General features: G+C 39.9%; 1 protein-coding gene across 5 annotated transcripts in view; it reads right to left on the bottom strand.

Annotated features, from left to right (window-relative positions):
- Positions 1-19,532, bottom strand: part of CFAP20DC (CFAP20 domain containing) — a 268,987-nt gene that overhangs the window by 36,589 nt on the left and 212,866 nt on the right. The window contains exon 16 of one of the 5 annotated variants that reach the window (XM_070776416.1): positions 8,947-12,918. The exons of the other annotated variants lie outside the window; for them this stretch is intronic. Coding sequence (XP_070632517.1) covers positions 12,885-12,918 — 34 coding nt within the window. The 3' untranslated portion in view covers positions 8,947-12,884. Of the gene's footprint in view, positions 1-8,946; positions 12,919-19,532 lie in introns of those variants that run through there. 5 annotated transcript variants of the gene reach the window in all.

Genomic DNA, 19,532 nt, shown 5'->3' with positions numbered 1-19,532 from the left:
TTGACCTGGAAGCAATGAGAAGAAACAGACAGAAGAAAAAATCTACTCACCCCATTTCTTCCAGGATGGGTAGGATGATTTTAATCATTGGAGACAACTCTAGACTCTAATCAGAGGTGGCACCAGAGGAAATCTATTAAGATGTAACAAACTTTACTAACTAGCCCTCCCTTCCATTAGTTTCCCCATATATTTACCCTCCCACAATTTGCTATCTGAGAGTCTCAAAGTTTCTTTTCTTTGTCTTACCACTTTGCTAAAAAATTTATTGTTCTTTGGTTAAGATGCTGTGAAGCCAAAGTTCTAACCACTCCTCTGAGTTCCATCGATGAGTTCTTCCATGTGTACGTACACTACGTAAGTGTTAGGAAGCTCTTGTTGGTTTGCTTTCCTGTTTGTTTTGTTAGTTTCTCTTTTGTCAGTCTAATTTGCAGGAGAACTTGGGAGGGTAGAGGGAAAAAGTATTTTCTCTCCTACAGATAGCAAAAAATGCTATTAAAATTTTTACAATGAAGATTTAATGAGTATTTCATACTAACAGCTCTAGCATAGAGTTAAGGTGCTAGGTTTTCATGAAAACTCCAACCTATTGCATATGGATTGATTCCAAATGCACAAGGAGATCGAGAACCACAGAATATCTGATTTGGAGCCATTTCTCAGAGATGGATATTTCTAACCATACTAGGCTTCTCAGATGAACAAATTAAATTCACATTTAAACTGTTTACAAGGGAAATCCTACTGCTAAGAATCCACAGGCATTTTCATGTGCAGAGCACTGTGCAAGGAGTAAAGGGGAAGCAATGGGAATCAAATAGAAAAAAATGCATTCTTTTAGACCGACCACTTCAACTTCTAGGATTGATTCCCTAAAACCAGCAAGGCTTGGTTGGTCACTGAATGGAACACTAACATGTTCCTATGCTGCATTTCTGGATGAACATTTATTTAATCCACGTGGAAAACGCACTGACAACTGGGTGTAGTGTTCAGCATTAGGGGTGACACATCTATTAGGGGTACCAACAGAGCACGCAATTTAAACTGCACAGATTTTGCTTTGACCTTAAATTTCCTTTTAGCTTTGCAAATTTGGGGTTAAACCCTGTGCCTCTGTCACCTCACCTGGAATATTGGAATTATAGGACTGACAACACCATGCTGTGGTAGGGATTAAATAAAGTAATACAGCATATGGAAACTCTCACCACTTAGCGCCTGCTACAGAAATGGAGTGAATAGTGATAGATGTAGTAATAGTAATAGCGTTAGTAGCTATTGTTATTTGAAATTACAGAAAAAGAGTCACTCTCAACTTTATATAACACCTTTTAGAGAGTCATAACACAACTATGTGTTAAAGTGCTTTGTAACTAAGCCCTTTGTGCAAATCAACAGCATAAAACTTTGCAGCCTTTTCTAACTTTAACTAGAGAATAATTGCCTTAAAATTAGAATACAAAATAAAACCATCTAAACCTTTCTACAGAATGATTGGGACTTAATGGTGCAGAAAGAGTAGGTGGGGTTTAATTTAATGCTCTAATTTAGCTCTCTGGGCTTTTGTAAAGAATAACTACAGGGTATCATTTTCATCATTAAGTGTGTCAGATTATCAGATGCCATATTTATGTACTGATTTCCATTTTCTTTTCAAAGTTTGGTTATTCCTTTATGTTCACTAGTCAAATAAAACAATGATATGCTAAAAAGAAGGCTTTGTGAGGTGAGTGACAATTTAATTTTCCCTCAGTGTTGGGTGGCTGCACAAGAAAATAAAGAACTGGAAAAAGCTGACAGAATCTTAAGTTGACTCAATTTATTTTCCAGTAGTTGCAGGGTGTATTAATTGTAACATTTCGGTTAATAAAAAATATTATGATAGGATGCTGATCTGGGTGATAAACGGACTTTTGATCAAATATGATGGTAAGATGCTATTTTTAAAACATAGGGAGGAAATAATCAGATTTCTTTTGTGGCTGGGACCATTCTAATGCATAAATTGGACTTGTCAAGGAGGGTGATAATTCTTTACTGTCACCAAGCTACCATTATCACCATTATTATTACTCATGGTGTTACCCCAGTTTCTATTCAACCTAAAGATGGTCCTTGTTCCATAGAAAGCTTACATGCTAAACTGTAAGCTTAGCAGGAAGATACAGAAACACTTGAACATCAGAAAGGATGGAAGGTACAGAAACACTCAAATACCAGAAAGAGCAAACTGACTATTATCAGATTAAGAATTACACTAATGGTTCTTAGCAATAAATTATCTTATTAAATACAACATACACACAGAAAAGTGCACAAATAATAAATGTGCAGCTCAATGAATGACCTGAAAGTTACTATAACCATCAGCTGGGCCAAGAATAGAGGCTTCCCTCCTTTTCCTAATTACACTTCCTGCTCCCCTAAAGTAGCTCAGATGGTGATTTCTAAAACTACCAATTAATAGGCCTGTTTTTGAACTTTGTAGGAATGAAATCATGCAATATGTATTCCTCAGCTGTCTAGCTTTTTTCCCTGAAAAGTGTATTTGTAAAACTCACTGGTGGTTTTGAGCATAAATAGTATTCTATTGTATATGACAGTTTACTTATGCCTTCTACTGTTGAAGGAGACTGAGTCATTTCCAATTTGAGGCTATCATGAATGTGTCTATGTTGAAAAGTTTCCTGTTCCAACTCGGGTCAAGTGGTGGGATTTCTGCAAATTAACTGATGACAGTCAGATCAGCAGGAGAAAAGACAAAGTTTATTCACATGTGTACATGAGAGTTTCTCAATAAGTAAATCATTAAATAGCCAGAGATGAAAGTTTATAAGCCAATTTGACAAAGTTTGCAGGAGTGTTGGGTGTGGTGGGTGTTAGGGCTTCAGTGCGCAAGTATGGAAGGTTCTACTGAGTTTTTTGATGCTATTGGAAATGGGCAGTTTGTCTTCAAGACACCTTAATGGCAGCTGTATTTTCAGGAGGCTCTGCTTCAGTCTGATAAGGAAAGTTCAGATAAGACTTCTTTCTGTATCTCTGAAGCTCAAATGTTTTCACTTTAAAGCAACCTTTCTATCAATTCTGGGGGTCTGATTATGTCCTCATTATTTATGCGTGTCTCTGGGTACACATATGTATGCTTTCTCCTGGCTGTATATCTAGGAGGTAACTGCTGGGTAGAAGGATATGGTATGTTCAGCTTAAAGAGATACTGTCAAAATAGTTTTCCAAGGTAGTTGTACCAATTTGTACTCCCACCTGCAGTATTGAGTTCCAGTTGCTGGGTATACTGACCAAAATCACCAATATTGTCTATCCCAAGTCATTGTGATAGGATATAGTGGAACCACAGTGTATTTTAATTTGCATTTTTCTGATTTTTTAATGAGTTTTTTGTGCACGTTTTCCTATGTTTACTGGCTATTTGGATATCTTCTTTTGTGAAATGCCTGTTCAAGTCTCTTGGCCGTTTCTGCTTTCTTTTGAATTGCCTTTTACTGATTTGTGGCTCTTCATATACTCTAGACATATATATTTTGGAGTCCTTCCTCTATTGGCAATGTCTTCTTCCACTCTGTAGCATGCCATTTTATCTCTTAAGTAGTATCCTTTAATAAGTTCCTACTTTTAATAGAGTCCAATTTATCAATTTTTCCTTTATGATTACTGAAATTTGAGACCTGTTTATAAAATCTTTTCCTATTTCAAGGTCATGAACCTATTCTTTGAAATTGCCCTCTATAACTGAGCACTTGAGATGGAGCTAGTCTGAATTGAAATGTGCTATGAATATTAAACAAACACTGGATTTCAAGGACTTTATATGAAAAACTGATTGTAAGATATCTCATTAATACAATATTTTATACTGATTTTGAAGAGAGCAGCAACCAACCAGATAGGCATAAAGACTCCTTCAAACTGAAAACATATGGACAGATGCAGAAATAAATCTTTTATGATTTTCCCTTATCTGACTAACACAGAGCTTTTCAAGAGTCAGATGCTACAAACCCCTAACTCTGGTACTCCCCAGTTAAGGATGGCATCTGACCTTAAGCTACTAAAACTGTGTAAACAGAGCCTTATCAGAATCTTCTGTCCTTTCCCACTGAAGTCCTACCCACTCCCAAATCCCCCTTATTAAGTTTATATATAAACCCTTACTCTGGCTATTCAGAGAACTACTTATTGAATGCTTTCACATGTATGTGTAATAAACCTTTTCTCCTGTTAATCTGCTGCAATTAATTCATAGCCACCTAATCCCATTACTCAAACACAAGCTGGTAGGAAAAAAAAAAAAAGATCTCATCTACAATTACATGTTCAAAAGATGTTAATAATATTTCGGACGAGTGCGTGCATGTGTGCTAAGTCATTTCAGTTGTGTCTGGATCTTTGTGACCCAATGGACTATAGCCTGCCAGGCTCCTCTGTTCATGGGGTTTTACAGGCAAGGATACTGGAGTGGGTTGTCATTTCCTCCTCCAAGGGATCTTCCCAACCCAGGGATCGAACCCAGGTCTCCTGCATTAGCAAGTAGATTCCTTACCACTGAGCCACCTGGGAAGCCCCATATTTTGGATACACTGGGCCAAATAAAATACATTACTAAACTTAATTTTACCTGTTTTTAAACTTTAAATGGGTTACTGGGAAATTTTAAATTATATATGTGACTCACATTCTATTTCAGTTGTTTTCTTCCTCTAGGTGTGATTGCTTTGCCTCTGGTAGGCAATCAGCATGCGGTCAGAGAGCTATCAGTGATTAGAATGGTTCAAAATAAATGTGTCTTGAGTCCTCCAGAGAACTGGTCTATTTTTGGTTAATTTTGCTGTCTAGGGTGTGGCACTTTGGAGCCTCCAATTTTTGTCCCCCAAGCCCATGAGACTGTCGGAGGCTATGTTCAGCTCCCCAGCCTCTCAGCGACTACTTACTGAAGTGGAATACTTTCTGAGAAAAGTGTCACAACATGCAGGTTTGCCTTTCCTGGCTTCCCTTCTTTTTTGGAGCAGGGCTCCATAAATTCTCACTGCCTTGGAGGTTTGCCAGTGGCTTCAATCAGATGATTCTCATATTTTGGCTTTTCTGGTTGTTCTCAGAAGGAAGTTCAGTGTGAAACAACCAAGCCTGCCATTGCCACAGGCAGAATTCATGTTAATTAATTTAAAAATATATCGTGCCTGTCATTTAACGTCGCAGGATTTTCATTATGGTTGATGTGGAGAACGGAGTTAGGGTTGTGGAGGAAAAGCAGTCCTAATCTCACTTCAGTCAAGGAAAATTTTATAGAAGATGGATGACTTTTAAAGTAGGGGATAGTGGTATGGTAATAATTTCAGAGTTAGGGAGTGTCACATAAAACTAGGAATAAATTCCATTTGATAATCGAGCTGACTAAATGAATAATGGAAATTCTAGCTAAAAGGAGACAAATGGATCATAAATCACATGCTAATTCTGAGTGATAGCATTGTTTGGGGTACCTTATTAAGAAGGAATTTAAGTTTACGGTGAGGCCCAGGGGCAAGAGGATTGTGATCCACTAGCAATGTAATGTCCGCTATGGACAAAGGAGGGGAGATAGTGGGTGTGAATCATAACATCCTAGAAATCACACGCTAGTGACTGAATTACCAGGCATCAAAAGCATGATGATATCGGCCTGTTCGTAAATTTAAATACTTTAGATTCATCATATAGTGGTTCCTAACACACCACCCAAAAGGTGTTGTTTTGGCATATTGATTATTTTGAGCTGAAGACACTTGAGAAATAATAGATTCAGGAGGTGTTCTCTGACCTCTTTCATTACCCTCAAAAGTAGGCAGAAATTGACTGTGAGGAAGGTGCCCTTACTGGTAAGGGTATGATTTAATCACGAGAAACTCTTATCAGGCCACACAGAGTACAGACAGGAATCTACATAACAAATTTTACTAAAACAACCCTTATCTTCCATTAGTTCCCCCATCTATTTACTCTCACATAGTTTACTATTTCTAAAGCTTAAACCCCTTTTCCTTTGTTTTGTTACTTGTCTACAGATTTATTTTTCTGTGTTAAGATGCTAGATAAGTTCCAAGTTTGAATCCCCGCTTTGAGTTTTACTCATTACTGAGTTTCTCCCATGTGTATGTGTAAAGCACACATAAATAAAGTTTGTATGCTTTTCTTTTGTAAATCTGTCTTTTGTCAGTTTAATTTTTAGGGCCCACTGCAGAACCTAGGGGTGTAGAGGAAAAAAGGATCTTTTTCTTCCCCTATAATCATATCATTTTAATCAGCTGCTGATCAATATTAAGCTGGTAGAAGTTCTTTAATGGAGGACTAAAGGACTTTATATTCAGCTATGATCTATTTTTGTACATATTTTGTACATATATAACATATATCTGTAATAAATGTTCTGCTGGGTCAGTGAATGTAATTTTCAAAATTATGGAAAACATTGAGCTGAGACAGAATAGGTTGGGGCTTCCCTGGTGGCTCAGATGGTAAAGATCTGTCTGCAATGCAGGAGATCTACGGGTTGGGAAGATCCCCTGGGGAAGGGTATGGCAGCCCACTCTAGTATTCTCGCCAGGAGAATTCCATGGACAGAGGAGCCTGGCAGGCTACAGTCCAAGGGGTTGCAAAGAGTTGGACATGACTGACCTACTAACATGCGAGCATGCACACACACACACACACACACACACTCACACACACAGATGTGTGTGTCATAGACTGATGACAGAGCTGAGATTAAAAATGATCTTGATAGTTAAGGGTAGTTTAGACAGCAGTATCTCTTTTACAAGTATTTACCAAGATCCAGTTCTGTGTCAGATACTGCTATGAAATGCAATGATGGGCAAAAATAGAGTTACTACCCTTTTAGTGTCTCAGTGTGGATGGTGACACTAAAATCAGTCAGATAATCACAAAAATATGTAAGTTCTGTGAAGTTAAATGGTGCTATGATAAAACAGGGATAGGGACTTGAGGGCTCCTTAGGCGAAGTGTCACTTGAAACAAAATCTAATATATGGAAAGGTATTAACCAGGTAAGGTAGAAGGCAAAATAGGAGAAAATATTCTAGGAAGATGGAACAATGGGCAAAGACCCTGACGCAGGTAAACATGAGAAAAGGAAAGGAGGTCAGTGAGGCTGAAGCAAAATTGCCAGAGGGAAAATGGTGCCAAGTAAGACTGGCACAGTAGGCATGGGACAAGGATCTAGAGTATTGTCTTTACCCTATGGACAATGAAACGTAATCGAAGGGTTTAAATATGGGGGTGTCACAGTCAGATCTGTGCTTAGAAAAGGTTACTCTGACCACTCTATAGGGAATGAGTATGTGTTGTGGTGAAAAAGCACATGTGGATACTGACAGTCCACTTAGGAAACTATATCAATGGTCTAGGGAAAAGACGGTGATAGTTTAAGGTGACCAAAGACAAGCCACCAGAGGGATATGGGTACTAGAAAATGATTCAAGCTACACTAATACACACAGGTGCCCTTTTCATTAAGGGGACTGGAATGCAAAAGTAGGAAGTCAAGAAACACCTGGAGTAACAGGCAAATTTGGCCTTGGAGTACAGAATGAAGCAGGGCAAAGGCTCATAGAGTTCTGCCAAGAGAATGCACTGGTCATAGCAAACACCCTCTTCCAACAACACAAGAGAAGACTCTACACATGGATATCACCAGATGGTCAACACCAAAATCAGACTGATTATATTCTTTGCAGCCAAAGATGGAGAAGCTCTATAGAGTCAGCAAAAACAAGACCGGGAGCTGACTGTGGCTCAGATCATGAACTCCTATTGCCAAATTCAGACTGAAATTGAAGAAAGTGGAAAAAACCAGTAGATCATTCAGGTATGACCTAAATCAAATCCCTTATGACTATCCAGTGGAAGTAAGAAATAGACTTAAGAGACTAGATCTGACAGACAGAGTGCCTGATGAACTATGGACGGAGGTTTGTAACACTGTACAGGAGACAGGAATCAAGACCATCCCCAAGAAAAATAAATTCAAAAAAGCAAAATGGCTATCTGAGGAGGCCTTACAAATAGCTGTGAAAAGAAGAGAAGTGAAAAGCAAAGGAGAAAAGGAAAGATATTCCCATTTGAATGCAGAGTTCCAAAGAATAGCAAGGAGAGATAAGAAAGCCTTCCTCAGTGATCAGTGCAAAGAAATAGAGGAAAACAATAGAATGGGAAAGACTAGAGATACCAAGGGAACATTTCATGCAAAGATGGGCTTGATAAAGGACAGAAATGGTATGGACCTAACAGGAGCAGAAGATATTAAGAAGAGGTGGCAAGAATACACAGAAGAACTGTACGAAAAAGATTTTCACGACCAAGATAATCACGATGGTGTGATCACTCACCTAGAGCTAGACATCCTGGAATGCAAAGTAAAGAGGGGCTTAGGAAGCAACACTACGAACAAAGCAACTATATTCCTAACAACCTAATAATATCCCTACTATCACTACAATCACTTTCTACCATTTAATGAAAATATATGTGCCAGATGCTGCCTAAAACTCCTTATGCATATTATCTCATTTAATCCTGACAATGGCACTACAAAGTTAGACATTAAAATATAACCTCTATCTTTTTAGATAAACTAATTGAGGTTTAGAGAAATAATTTCATAAAGATACAGAGCTGGCATTTTCATTCCATTCACTGTACTTTTGACCAGTACACTGTATCACTTCCTAAAACCACATATTCTACTCTATGTCAATGAATCATAACTGATCTCTACAATTTTAACAAGTTCCTAAATCTTCAAATATGAAAATATATGAAATCCCATATTTCCAGTGACAAAATGTATTCAATGTCATATTTACCAACTGTGTCAGTCAGAATAAGGCTAGGTTATTCTTGATAACAAAGCACCCCCCAAATCTCAACGGCTTAAAACAACAAAGGTTTATTTTTTGCTCATGTTAAATGTCCATAACAGATAAGCAAGAGAACTCTTTATTCACAGTCATTAGCAACCAGGCTGACAAAACAACCACCATTTTGAATGTTTCTGGTAGTTGTCAGAGGAAAAGAAAACTCTGGAGAAAACAATAAAATGTTCTACCCAAATAATAACATAAGTCACCTTGCTCACAATTCATTGGCTAGAACTAGTTAGGCTAATTGGCTCCACACAAAACGAAGTGGACTTAGAAGTGCAATCCAACAATGTGTTTGGGACTAGGAGAGCTGGGACTATCTGGCAAACGGCGTTAGTAACCACTACAGACCATGCACATGCAAGGAGGCCAGAAATCACGCACATATCTGTCGCTGAACAAACTTCAGAATTTATACCAAGAAGAATACTACTTCTTACATTAGCTTTTTAACTTAGCCCAAGTTGAGAGTATTAATATTTGAGAAGAGGAGAAATGTACAAAACATGCTGAATAAAGGTCTTCCCTATATATATATAAAGGTGTCATATGCATATCTGAGGTTATTGATATTTCTCCTGACAATCCTAATTCCAGCTTGTGCTTCATCCAGCCCAGCGTTGGATACTTATATGTACTTATATGTACTCTGCATATAAGTTAAACAAGCAGGGTGACAATATATAGTCTTGAGGTACTCCTTTTCCTATCTGGAACCAGTCTGTTATTTCATGTCCAGTTCTACCTGTTGCTTTCTGACCTGCATACAGATTTCTCAAGAGGCAGGTCAGGTGGTCTGGTATTCCCATCTCTTTCAGAATTTTCCACAGTTTATTGTGATCCACACAGTCAAAGGTTTTGGCATAGTCAATAAAGCACAAATAGATGTTTTTCTGGAACTCTCAGATATGCAGATGACACCACCCTTATGGCAGAAAGTGAAGAACTAAAGAGCCTCTTGATGAAAGTGAATGAGGAGAGTGAAAAAATTGGCTTAAAGCTCAGCATTCAGAAAACTAAGATCATGGCATCTGGTCCCATCACTTCATAGCAAATAGATGGGGTAACAGTGGAAACAGTGGCTGACTTTATTTTTCTGGGCTGCAAAATCACTGCAGCCATGAAATTAAAAGACGCTTACTCCTTGGAAGGAAAGTTGTAACCAACGTAGACAGCATATTAAAAAGCAGAGACATTACTTTGCCAACAAGGGTCTGTCTAGTCAAGGCTATGGTTTTTCCAGTAGTCATGTATAGATGTGAGAGTTGGACTATAAAGAAAGCTGCGTGCCAAAGCATGGATGGTTTTGAACTGTGGTGTTGGAGAAGACTCTTGGGAGTCCCTTGGACTGCAAGTAGATTGAATCAGCCCATCCTAAAGGAAATCTGTCCTGAGTATTCCTTGGAAGGACTGATGTTGAACCTGAAACTCCAATACTTTGGCCACCTGATGCAAAGAGCTGACTCATTTGAAAAGACCCTGATGTTGGGAGAGATTGAGGGCAGGAGGAGAAGGGGACGACAGAGGATGAGATGGTTGGATGGCATCACGGACTCAATGGACATGAGTTTGGGTAAGCTCGGGGAGTTGGTGATGGACAGGGAGGCCTGGTGTGTTACGGTCCATGGGGTCACAAAGAGTTGGACACGACTGAGCGACTGAACTGAACTGAATATATGTAGAGGGGCTTCCCTGATAACTCAGTTGGTAAAGAATCTGCCTGCAATGCAGGAAAGCCTGGTTCAATTCCTGGGTCAGGAAGATCTGCTGGAGAAGGGATAGGCTACCCACTCCAGTACTCTGGCCTGGGGAATTCCATGGACTGTATAGTCCATGGGGTCACAAAGAGTCGGACATGACTGAGCAACTTTCACTTCACATGTATGTAAAACATAATGTGAGTCATAATTATGTCTGGGATTGAAGCACTGGGCATGCAATATTAGTATATTTATTTGCAGTTGGGTTAGATACAAGTGCTTAGACAGAAAATATAACATTTCCCTTACAAGTTACACTATACCTAATTATGTTAAAAGTTATCATTGCTGAGCTGAGAGAAGATAATAGGAAACAAATCAAGTTTTATATTAGGCTTTGAAGATGATGATATTAGAGTAAAAACCATTTAGGTGCATTATAGAAATTTTACTCTGAAAATTCTTGACAATGGCAGTTCATCCTTGTCAAATTAACTAAGGTATGTTATTCAAATCTTAATTTTTTTTTACATAAAAGTACAAACCTCTTAAAAAGTTCTGCTTTCTGAGAAATATTTGTAATAATACAAAATAAAGCAGGTAATTCATCTTATTTCTTGCTATGATTCAAGAGCATTCAGTGCAAATTTGAACTACTTTTATCTTCTATCTGTGGACAAATTAATAGGTTTATTCATAAGTACGTCATGATCTTAATCGCAGAACTAAAAACCTACAATGAAAATACGAAGGCCACACTTGGTAGTGGCATCTACAAAGTGTTTCACTGGAAATGGCTGTTAGAAGAAAACAATTTGTTGTTAAGTGATTTAAATGCCCAAAGAGAAAGGGCATGTGGTGTTAGTGTGCTTAAAACATAATTAAAATTTGCATTACAAATGCTAGTTTAAGAAAGAACTGATTTTAAAAGCCAATAATATTTCCTGTAAGGCTGTTGCTGTGATATTTTAGATGGTATTTTTTTTTTTTCTAATTTGAAAACTACATAGTTTAATAGAGAACAGTTCAAAATGTTTTTAAGGTCAAACTGGAAATATGTTGATGATTTAAAAATGCAAGGAAAGTGCTTTATTATATTATACTACCAGAGTGTTATTGTAGTTTAAAAATATCATTAAATCAGCACAAACCCACACTTATCATTTCCTGCACATTTTTCACGCTGAGCTGCCTTCTGACTATGAGTAATCTGTTAATCTGCTCTTTGCCTTACAATCCGTCAAAGTGACAGATTCATTCCTTCTCTAATACATAATATCTTCATTTACTGTATGCCTTGCTGCATCTTTCTTTTTTGCTAGCACTGAAATTTAGAAGATTACAAGCAAATTGAGAGAATGTCACATGGTGGTTGTTCTTGTTTGTTTCCCATTTCTTCTATTATTTCAGCAGAAGAAACTAAGACTTTCTGGACTCTTAATGTGACTTACTAGTATTTCCAAAAGGCAGGCAATTTCAGGTTTCAATAAAAGTACTGTGAAAGAGGTCAGAAGAGGGCAAATGGTAAAATACAAAGTAACTGCACCCTTCACTAAGTTAAAGTACTGACCAAAATGGAATTTTCTTGCAACGCTAGTGGCCAGTGAATAGATTCTCACTTTCCATCTCCAAACCTGTGATGTACAGAAAAAGATATCACAGGGGGAAAAAAGGAAGGAAGGAAGAAAAGGCCATACATCCAGTAGTTTAAGGATGAATTGCCCCCTTCAAAGACAGGGTTTCATTAGCACAAACATCACTGTTTAATTGAAAGCTACACAGATTTTATTGAAAATGAGACCTTCATTTTTATCATGATTTTCATTGACATCAGTTCAGTTCAGTTCAGTTGCTCAGTCATGTCCAACTCTTTGCAATCCCATGAATCGCAGCACGCCAGGCCTCCCTGTCGATCACCAACTCCTGGAGCTTATTCAAACTCATGTTCATCGCATCAGTGATGCCAGTCAACCATCTCATCCTCTGTCATACCCTTCTCCTCCTGCCTTCAATCTTTCCCAGCATCAGGGTCTTTTCAAGTGAGTCAGTTCTTTGCATCAGGTGGCCAAAGTATTGGAGCTTCAGGTTCAACATCAGTCCTTCCAAGGAATACTCAGGACAGATTTCCTTTAGGATGGGCTGGTTGTATCTTCTTGCAGTCCAAGGGATTCCCAAGAGTCTTCTCCAATACCACAGTTCAAAAGCATCTATTCTTTGGTGCTTTTTCATCTATTTCTCACCAACTTTTTCACTCTCCTCTTTCACTTATATCAAGAGGCAGCCTTCGGAATGGGAGAAAATAATAGCAAATGAAGCAACGGACAAACAACTAATCTCAAAAATATACAAGCAACTCCTATAGCTCAACTCCAGAAAAATAAATGACCCAATCAAAAAATGGGCCAAAGAACTAAATAGACATTTCTCCAAAGAAGACATACAGATGGCTAACAAACACATGAAAAGATGCTCAACATCACTCATTATCAGAGAAATGCAAATCAAAACCACTATGAGGTACCATTTCACGCCAGTCAGAATGGCTGCAATCCATAAGTCTACAAGCAATAAATGCTGGAGAGGGTGTGGAGAAAAGGGAACTCTCTTACACTGTTGGTGGGAATGCAAACTAGTACAGCCACTATGGAGAACAGGGTGGAGATTCCTTAAAAAACTAGAAATAGAACTGCCTTATGACCCAGCAATCCCACTGCTGGGCATACACACTGAGGAAACCAGAAGGGAAAGAGACACGTGTACCCCAATGTTCATCGCAGCACTGTTTATAATAGCCAGGACATGGAAGCAACCTAGATGCCCATCAGCAGATGAATGGATAAGAAAGCTGTGGTACATATACACAATGGAGTATTACTCAGCCATTAAAAAGAATACATTTGAATCAGTTCTAATGAGATGGATGAAACTGGAACCTATTATACAGAGTGAAGTAAGCCAGAAAGAAAAACACCAATACAGTATACTAATGCATATATATGGAATTTAGAAAGATGGTAACAATAACCCTGTGTATGAGACAGCAAAAGAGACACCGATGTATAGATCAGTCTTATGGACTCTGTGGGAGAGGGAGAGGGTGGGGAGATTTGGGAGAATAGCATTGAAGCATGTATAATATCATGTATGAAACAAGTCGCCAGTCCAGGTTCGATACACGGTACTGGATGCTTGGGGCTGGTGCACTGGGACGACCCAGAGGGAGGGGAGGGGAGGGAGGAGGGTGGAGGGTTCAGGATGGGGAACTCGGGTATACCTGTGGTAGATTCATTTCGATATTTGGCAAAACTAACACAATATTGTAAAGTTTAAAAAAAAAAAAAAAAAAGAGGCTCTTCAATTCTTCACTTTCTGCCATAAGGGTGGTGTCATCTGCATAGCTGAGGTTATTGATATTTCTCCTGGCAATCTTGATTCCAGCTTGTGCTTCATCCAGCCCGGCATCGCTCATGATGTACTCTGCATATAAGCTGAATAAGCAGGGTGACAATATACAGCCTTGAAGTACTCCTTTCCCAATTTGGAACCAGTCTGTTGTTCCATGTCCAGTTCTAACTTGCTTCCTGACCTGCATACAGATTTCTCAGGAGGCAGCTCAGTTGATCTGGTGTTCCCTTCTCTTTAAAAATTTTCTATAGTTTGCTGTGATCCACAGTCAAAGGCTTTGGCATAGTCAATAAAACAGAAATAGATGTTTTTCTTGAACTCTTGTGCTTTTCTGATGATCTAGTGGATGTTGGCAATTTGATGTCTTGCTCCTCTGCTTTCTCTAAATTCCAGTTTGAACATCTGGAAGTTCACGGTTCATGTATTGCTGAAGCCTGGGTTGGATAATTTTGAGCATTACTTTGCTAGCGTGTGAGATGAGTGCAATTGTGTGGTAGTTTGAGCATTCTTTGGCATTGCCTTTCTTTGGGATTGGAATGAAAACGAATGAAAACTGACCTTTTCCAGTCCTGTGGCCACTGCTGAGTTTTCCAAATTTGCTGGCATATTGAGTGCAGCACTTTCACAGCATCATCTTCCAGGATTTGAAATAGCTCACCTGGAATTCCATCACCTCCATTAGCTTTGTTCATAGTATTGCTTCCTAAGGCCCACTTGACTTCGCATTCCAGGATGTCTGGCTCTAGGTGAGTGATCACACCATCGTGGTTACCTGGGTCATGAAGATCTTTTTTGTACAGTTCTTCTGTGTATTCTTATCACCTCGTCTTAATATCTTCTGCTTCTGTTAGGTCCATACTTTTCTGTGCATAATTGTGCCCATCTTTGCATGAAATGTTCCCTTGGCATCTCTAATTTTCTTGAAGAGATCTCTAGTCTTTCCCATTCTATTGTTTTCCTCTATTTCTTTGCATTGATCACTGAGGAAGGCTTTCTTATCTTTCCCTGCTTTTCTTTGGAATTGACATCAGGCCAGGCTAGATCTCAGGTTTCCTGTTCTTTGTTATTTCAATAATACAAATGGCTCTGATGCTTAAAAATTGTTCACTATTAATTCAACAGAAGATATTTTACCCTCCCTTCATTTCTTGCTTTAATTCAGTTGCTTATTAGTCTATACATTCTACAAATATAGAGAATTAGGAACTGAAAAGGGCTTCCCTGTTGGCTTAGCTGGTAAAGAAGACACCTGACAACACAGGAGACATAAGAGACACAGGTTCAGTCCCTGGGCTGGGAAGATCTCCTGAAGAAGGAAATGGCAACCTGCTACAGTATTCTTCCCTGGAAAATTCCACTGATAGAGGAGTCTAGTGGGCTACATTCCATGGGGTTGCAGAGCTGGACATGACTGAGCACATATACATATACACACAAGAATTGGAAAATATGAGAATATGTATAATTCTAGCTAGTTTCCTCATCTCAAATAAGTGATAAAGGTCATTATCTACAAGTAACCATTTAGCTTCAGTTCTTACTAATCCCAGTTTTCACATAATAAAACAAAGGTCACTATTGTTACCCTCAAGAGTTAAAAGCCAAGTTGTTTACCACAAAATATGAGAAACTGCCTTCTAACCACTCTTGTTCCAGCACATATATACGTTCTTGTTTCAGCACATATGTAATTTTCTTCCATGCATACACCCAACACCCATCAGCATTTTCTTGTCCTAAGCACGAAATTACATCTGATTTGTCTTAACGAATAGCAAGGGAGCTGAAGGCTTTTAAAAATCAATGGACAAGAAAGAGTCAATAGAACAATAATGTTAGTGTTAATTCAATCAAATCCAGCTAAAAGTCGCTTGCCTTTTCTCCTTCAAGTAATTTTAAATAGGTTGGACATTTGACTTGTATGATATTTATTATACTGAGTAAGTTTTTATGAGATAATGAACAGCAAAATATGAAGCTGTAAAGTCTGGTAAACATAATATATTACTAGAGTGAAAAATTATGTACTCTAACGTTAATCAGTAATATTTTTGGTTAACAAGAGAAATAAAAGAATTAAAGGGAAGAAGTAAAACCAACTGCCAACAAAAGCTGTTTGTGAGTGGGTACTCCTAAAGGAAATCGACCCTGAATATTCATTGGACGATTAATGCTGAAGCACCAATACTATGGCCACTCGATGAGAAGAGCGGATTCACTGGAAAAGACCCTGATGCTGGGAAAGATTGAGGGCAGCAGGAGAAGGGGTGACAGAGAATGAGATAGTTGGATGGCATCATCAACTCAATGGACACGAGTCTGAGCAAACTCCAGGAGATGGTGAATGACAGGGAAGTCTGACGTGATGCAGTCTGTGGGGTCACAGAGCTGGACACGACTCAGCAACTGAACAACAACAACAGGTTTGGAAAAAGCTATCATTTCTATGTGCCAGGTATGGATAAGGCTCCCGAACTCCAAGGCAACTTTCTTAAAGCAGTCACAGTCTGCTGTGATGACAGGCAGGGCACGGACTGCCAGTCCTGGGAGGCCACAAACTCATGAAGGGAATATTAAAGTCATCGCTCCATGGTGCTCTGCACACAGTGGGTGCTTCAAAAATACTCACTGAATGTTACTTCATCCTGAGGTATGAACTGCAGCACACTTTCAGTTGTTACCTGTTACAGTGATTGCTTGTTTAATAGCCAGGGGAGCTATTCTGGGTGAGGTAACAAAGTGAATGGTAAGGCAGAGTCTATGGACGCGACTGGCCATAGATATTTAACCAAAGTCATGGTCTTCCGTGTCTTAGGTTCACATCATTATCCTGAATCTCAGCCTGTATTCCTCTCTTCTTTCCCTCAGACAGAATACAGGTGAATGTTATAAACTGGAATTAGCACTTCGATTTTTTAAAAGGTGCTCATTACTCTAGAAGAGGAATCTGAATCTTTTAATTAAAAGCTGAAACTGTAAAATGTTGGAATGGTAAATAATTCCTTTAGTAATTACCTTCTTTACACTGGCCCTGGGCCAGAGGTACTCTGAGTTCATCATCTGGATGGATAATGGTGACTGGGTACGCCTGGGTAATTGCAGAACCCCACATTTTTTACAGTTAAAAGTGCTAAGATTCTTCAGGGATCTTAAAATTTTTCAGGGATGTAGAAGTTTTGGGGAGGTGGAAGGGGAAGATGTAATACGTTGTTCGGAAACTCTTGCGGAAAAGGGTTTTGTGAATTTGTAATTCTGGAAAACATAAAAATACCTAAAATATTCAACGAGTATTTCCCCAGCCCTAATGGCTTAAGACTTTCTTGGAGTACAGCTGGAAAATTAGGAGACTCAGGTTGAAGAGTTAAGCCCCAGTAGCCCGAGAGAGAAGAAGGCAATGGCACCCCACTCCAGTACTCTTGCCTGGAAAATCCCATGGATGGAGGAGCCTGGTAGGCTGAAGTCCATGGTGTTGCTAAGAGTTGGACATGACTGAGCAACTTCACTTTCACTTTTCACTTTCCTGCATTGGAGAAGGAAATGGCAACCCACTCCAGTGTTCTTGCCTGGAGAATCCCAGGGACGGGGGAGCCTTGGTGGGCTGCTGTCTATGGGGTCCCACAGAGTTGGACACAACTAAAGCGACTTAGCAGCAGCAGCAGCAGCAGCCCGAGAGACGTGATCAGAGAGCACGCAGGCATCTCAACTGAGAAGCTGAAGGAGGACTGGTGGGTGCCCAGGAAGGCAGGGCTACAAAGGACAAGTGGAGAGAGTGAAGAAAAAGAAATATGGGTCCAGTGGCAGGGGTGGTGCCCAGTCCTCTGGGGTGACAGCCAGTTAGGGCCTGGAGCAGGGTGATTTGAGCAGGTATGCACTCCAGTTAACAGGCTCTGGTAGAATAAATGACCAAACCAGGCCTGAAAGTAGGCTGGGCAGGCCAAATGAAAAGAGCAGAGGAGGAAGGAAAAGTGACGGGACAGGGAACGCCTGTCCAGCCCTGCTGGTGAAATGCTCGGCCCTCTGAAACACAAGGGGAATGGTGGCCCTACAATTGAGTAGGGCATGGTTCTAGCTTCAGAGTGGTCAGCAGGGAGACACAGGATGATTCCCCAGGGATTCCATTTGTTACCGAGGGTGCCTTTGGCTCAGGTCTTCACTGGGGTAGGGCTAGAGACACCATTCTGAGCCTGGCCATTGCTGTAGACTGAGGAGGAAAGGGGCTCAGCTAAGTCTCTCTGTACAGGTGTTTTTAAAGTCTGCTGTGAAGGTTAGACCAGTGAACCAAAGACCCCTCCAGAAGCATGAGGGGTAGGGAGTCACTTAAGTTAATAGTGTACCTGCACCACAGGCTCAGATTTGTCCCCCAACCACCCCCGCCATATACACGTATATTTTTTTCCCCTTCTTTTCCATTTGCCTATCCAGATTCTGTTCATTGGTGAAGCTTTAAACACACATTCTACAGAAGTGCCAACCCAAGCAGGTTTCTAGCCACTGGCACTCTCTATAAGATGGGCTGCTGCTGCTAAGTCACTTCAGTCGTGTCCGACTCTGTGCAACCCCATGGACGGCAGCCCACCAGGCTCCGCCATCCCTGGGATTCTCCAGGCAAGAACACTGGAGTGGGTTGCCATTTCCTTCTCCAATGCATGAAAGTGGAAAGTGAAAGTGAAGTCGCTCAGTCATGTCCAACTCTTTGCGACCCCATGGACTGCAGCCTGCCAGCATCCTCCATCCATGGGATTTTCCAGGCAAGAGTACTGGAGTGGGTTGCCAGGCATGAATAGGCAAATATGGGTAAGCAATTTCCATTAAGAATACAGAGAAAAGTCTCAAATTCAGTAAAAAGTCTCTATTTAAAGGGTTAAAATGACACATTTTAACCAGACACTTTAGATAACACATATCTTCTAAGCTAAGTTAAGTCACTTCAGTCGTGTCCGACTCTGTGCAACCCCATAGACGGCAGCCCACCAAGGCTCCCCCGTCCCTGGGATTCTCTAGGCAAGAATACTGGAGTGGGTTGCCATTTCCTTCTCCAATGCATGAAAGTGAAAAGTGAAAGTGAAGTCGCTCAGTCGTGCCCGACTCCTAGCGACCCCATGGACTGCAGCCTACCAGGCTCCTCCATCCATGGGATTTTCCAGGCAAGAGTACTGGAGTGGGGTGCCATTGCCTTCTCCTAAGGGATCATTTAAAACAACTCATGATCAAGAGGGAGGGGGCATATGTCTACCTATGGTTGATTCATGTTGATACATAGCAGAAACCAACACAATATTGTAAAGCAATTATCCCTCAATTAAAAATAAATAAATTTTAAACAAATTCATGAGAGAGATTTCGTTTGTTACAAGTAACTCCAGACTCCTTCAGGAGAGAAAAGTATATAGGTGCCCCTGGGTTCCAGCTAGCAGTTAAGTGTTCAGTGATGTAGCTAGTGTAGAGAGATGGGGGGGGAGTCATTTCTGTGAGGTGAGATTCAGTGAATTCC

This window comes from Bos indicus, chromosome 22 (genome assembly GCF_029378745.1).
Source record: "Bos indicus isolate NIAB-ARS_2022 breed Sahiwal x Tharparkar chromosome 22, NIAB-ARS_B.indTharparkar_mat_pri_1.0, whole genome shotgun sequence".
Classification (NCBI taxonomy): domain Eukaryota; kingdom Metazoa; phylum Chordata; class Mammalia; order Artiodactyla; family Bovidae; genus Bos; species Bos indicus.
The sequence above is the reverse complement of the archived record's forward strand: the minus strand, read 5'-3'. Positions and strand labels throughout refer to the sequence as shown.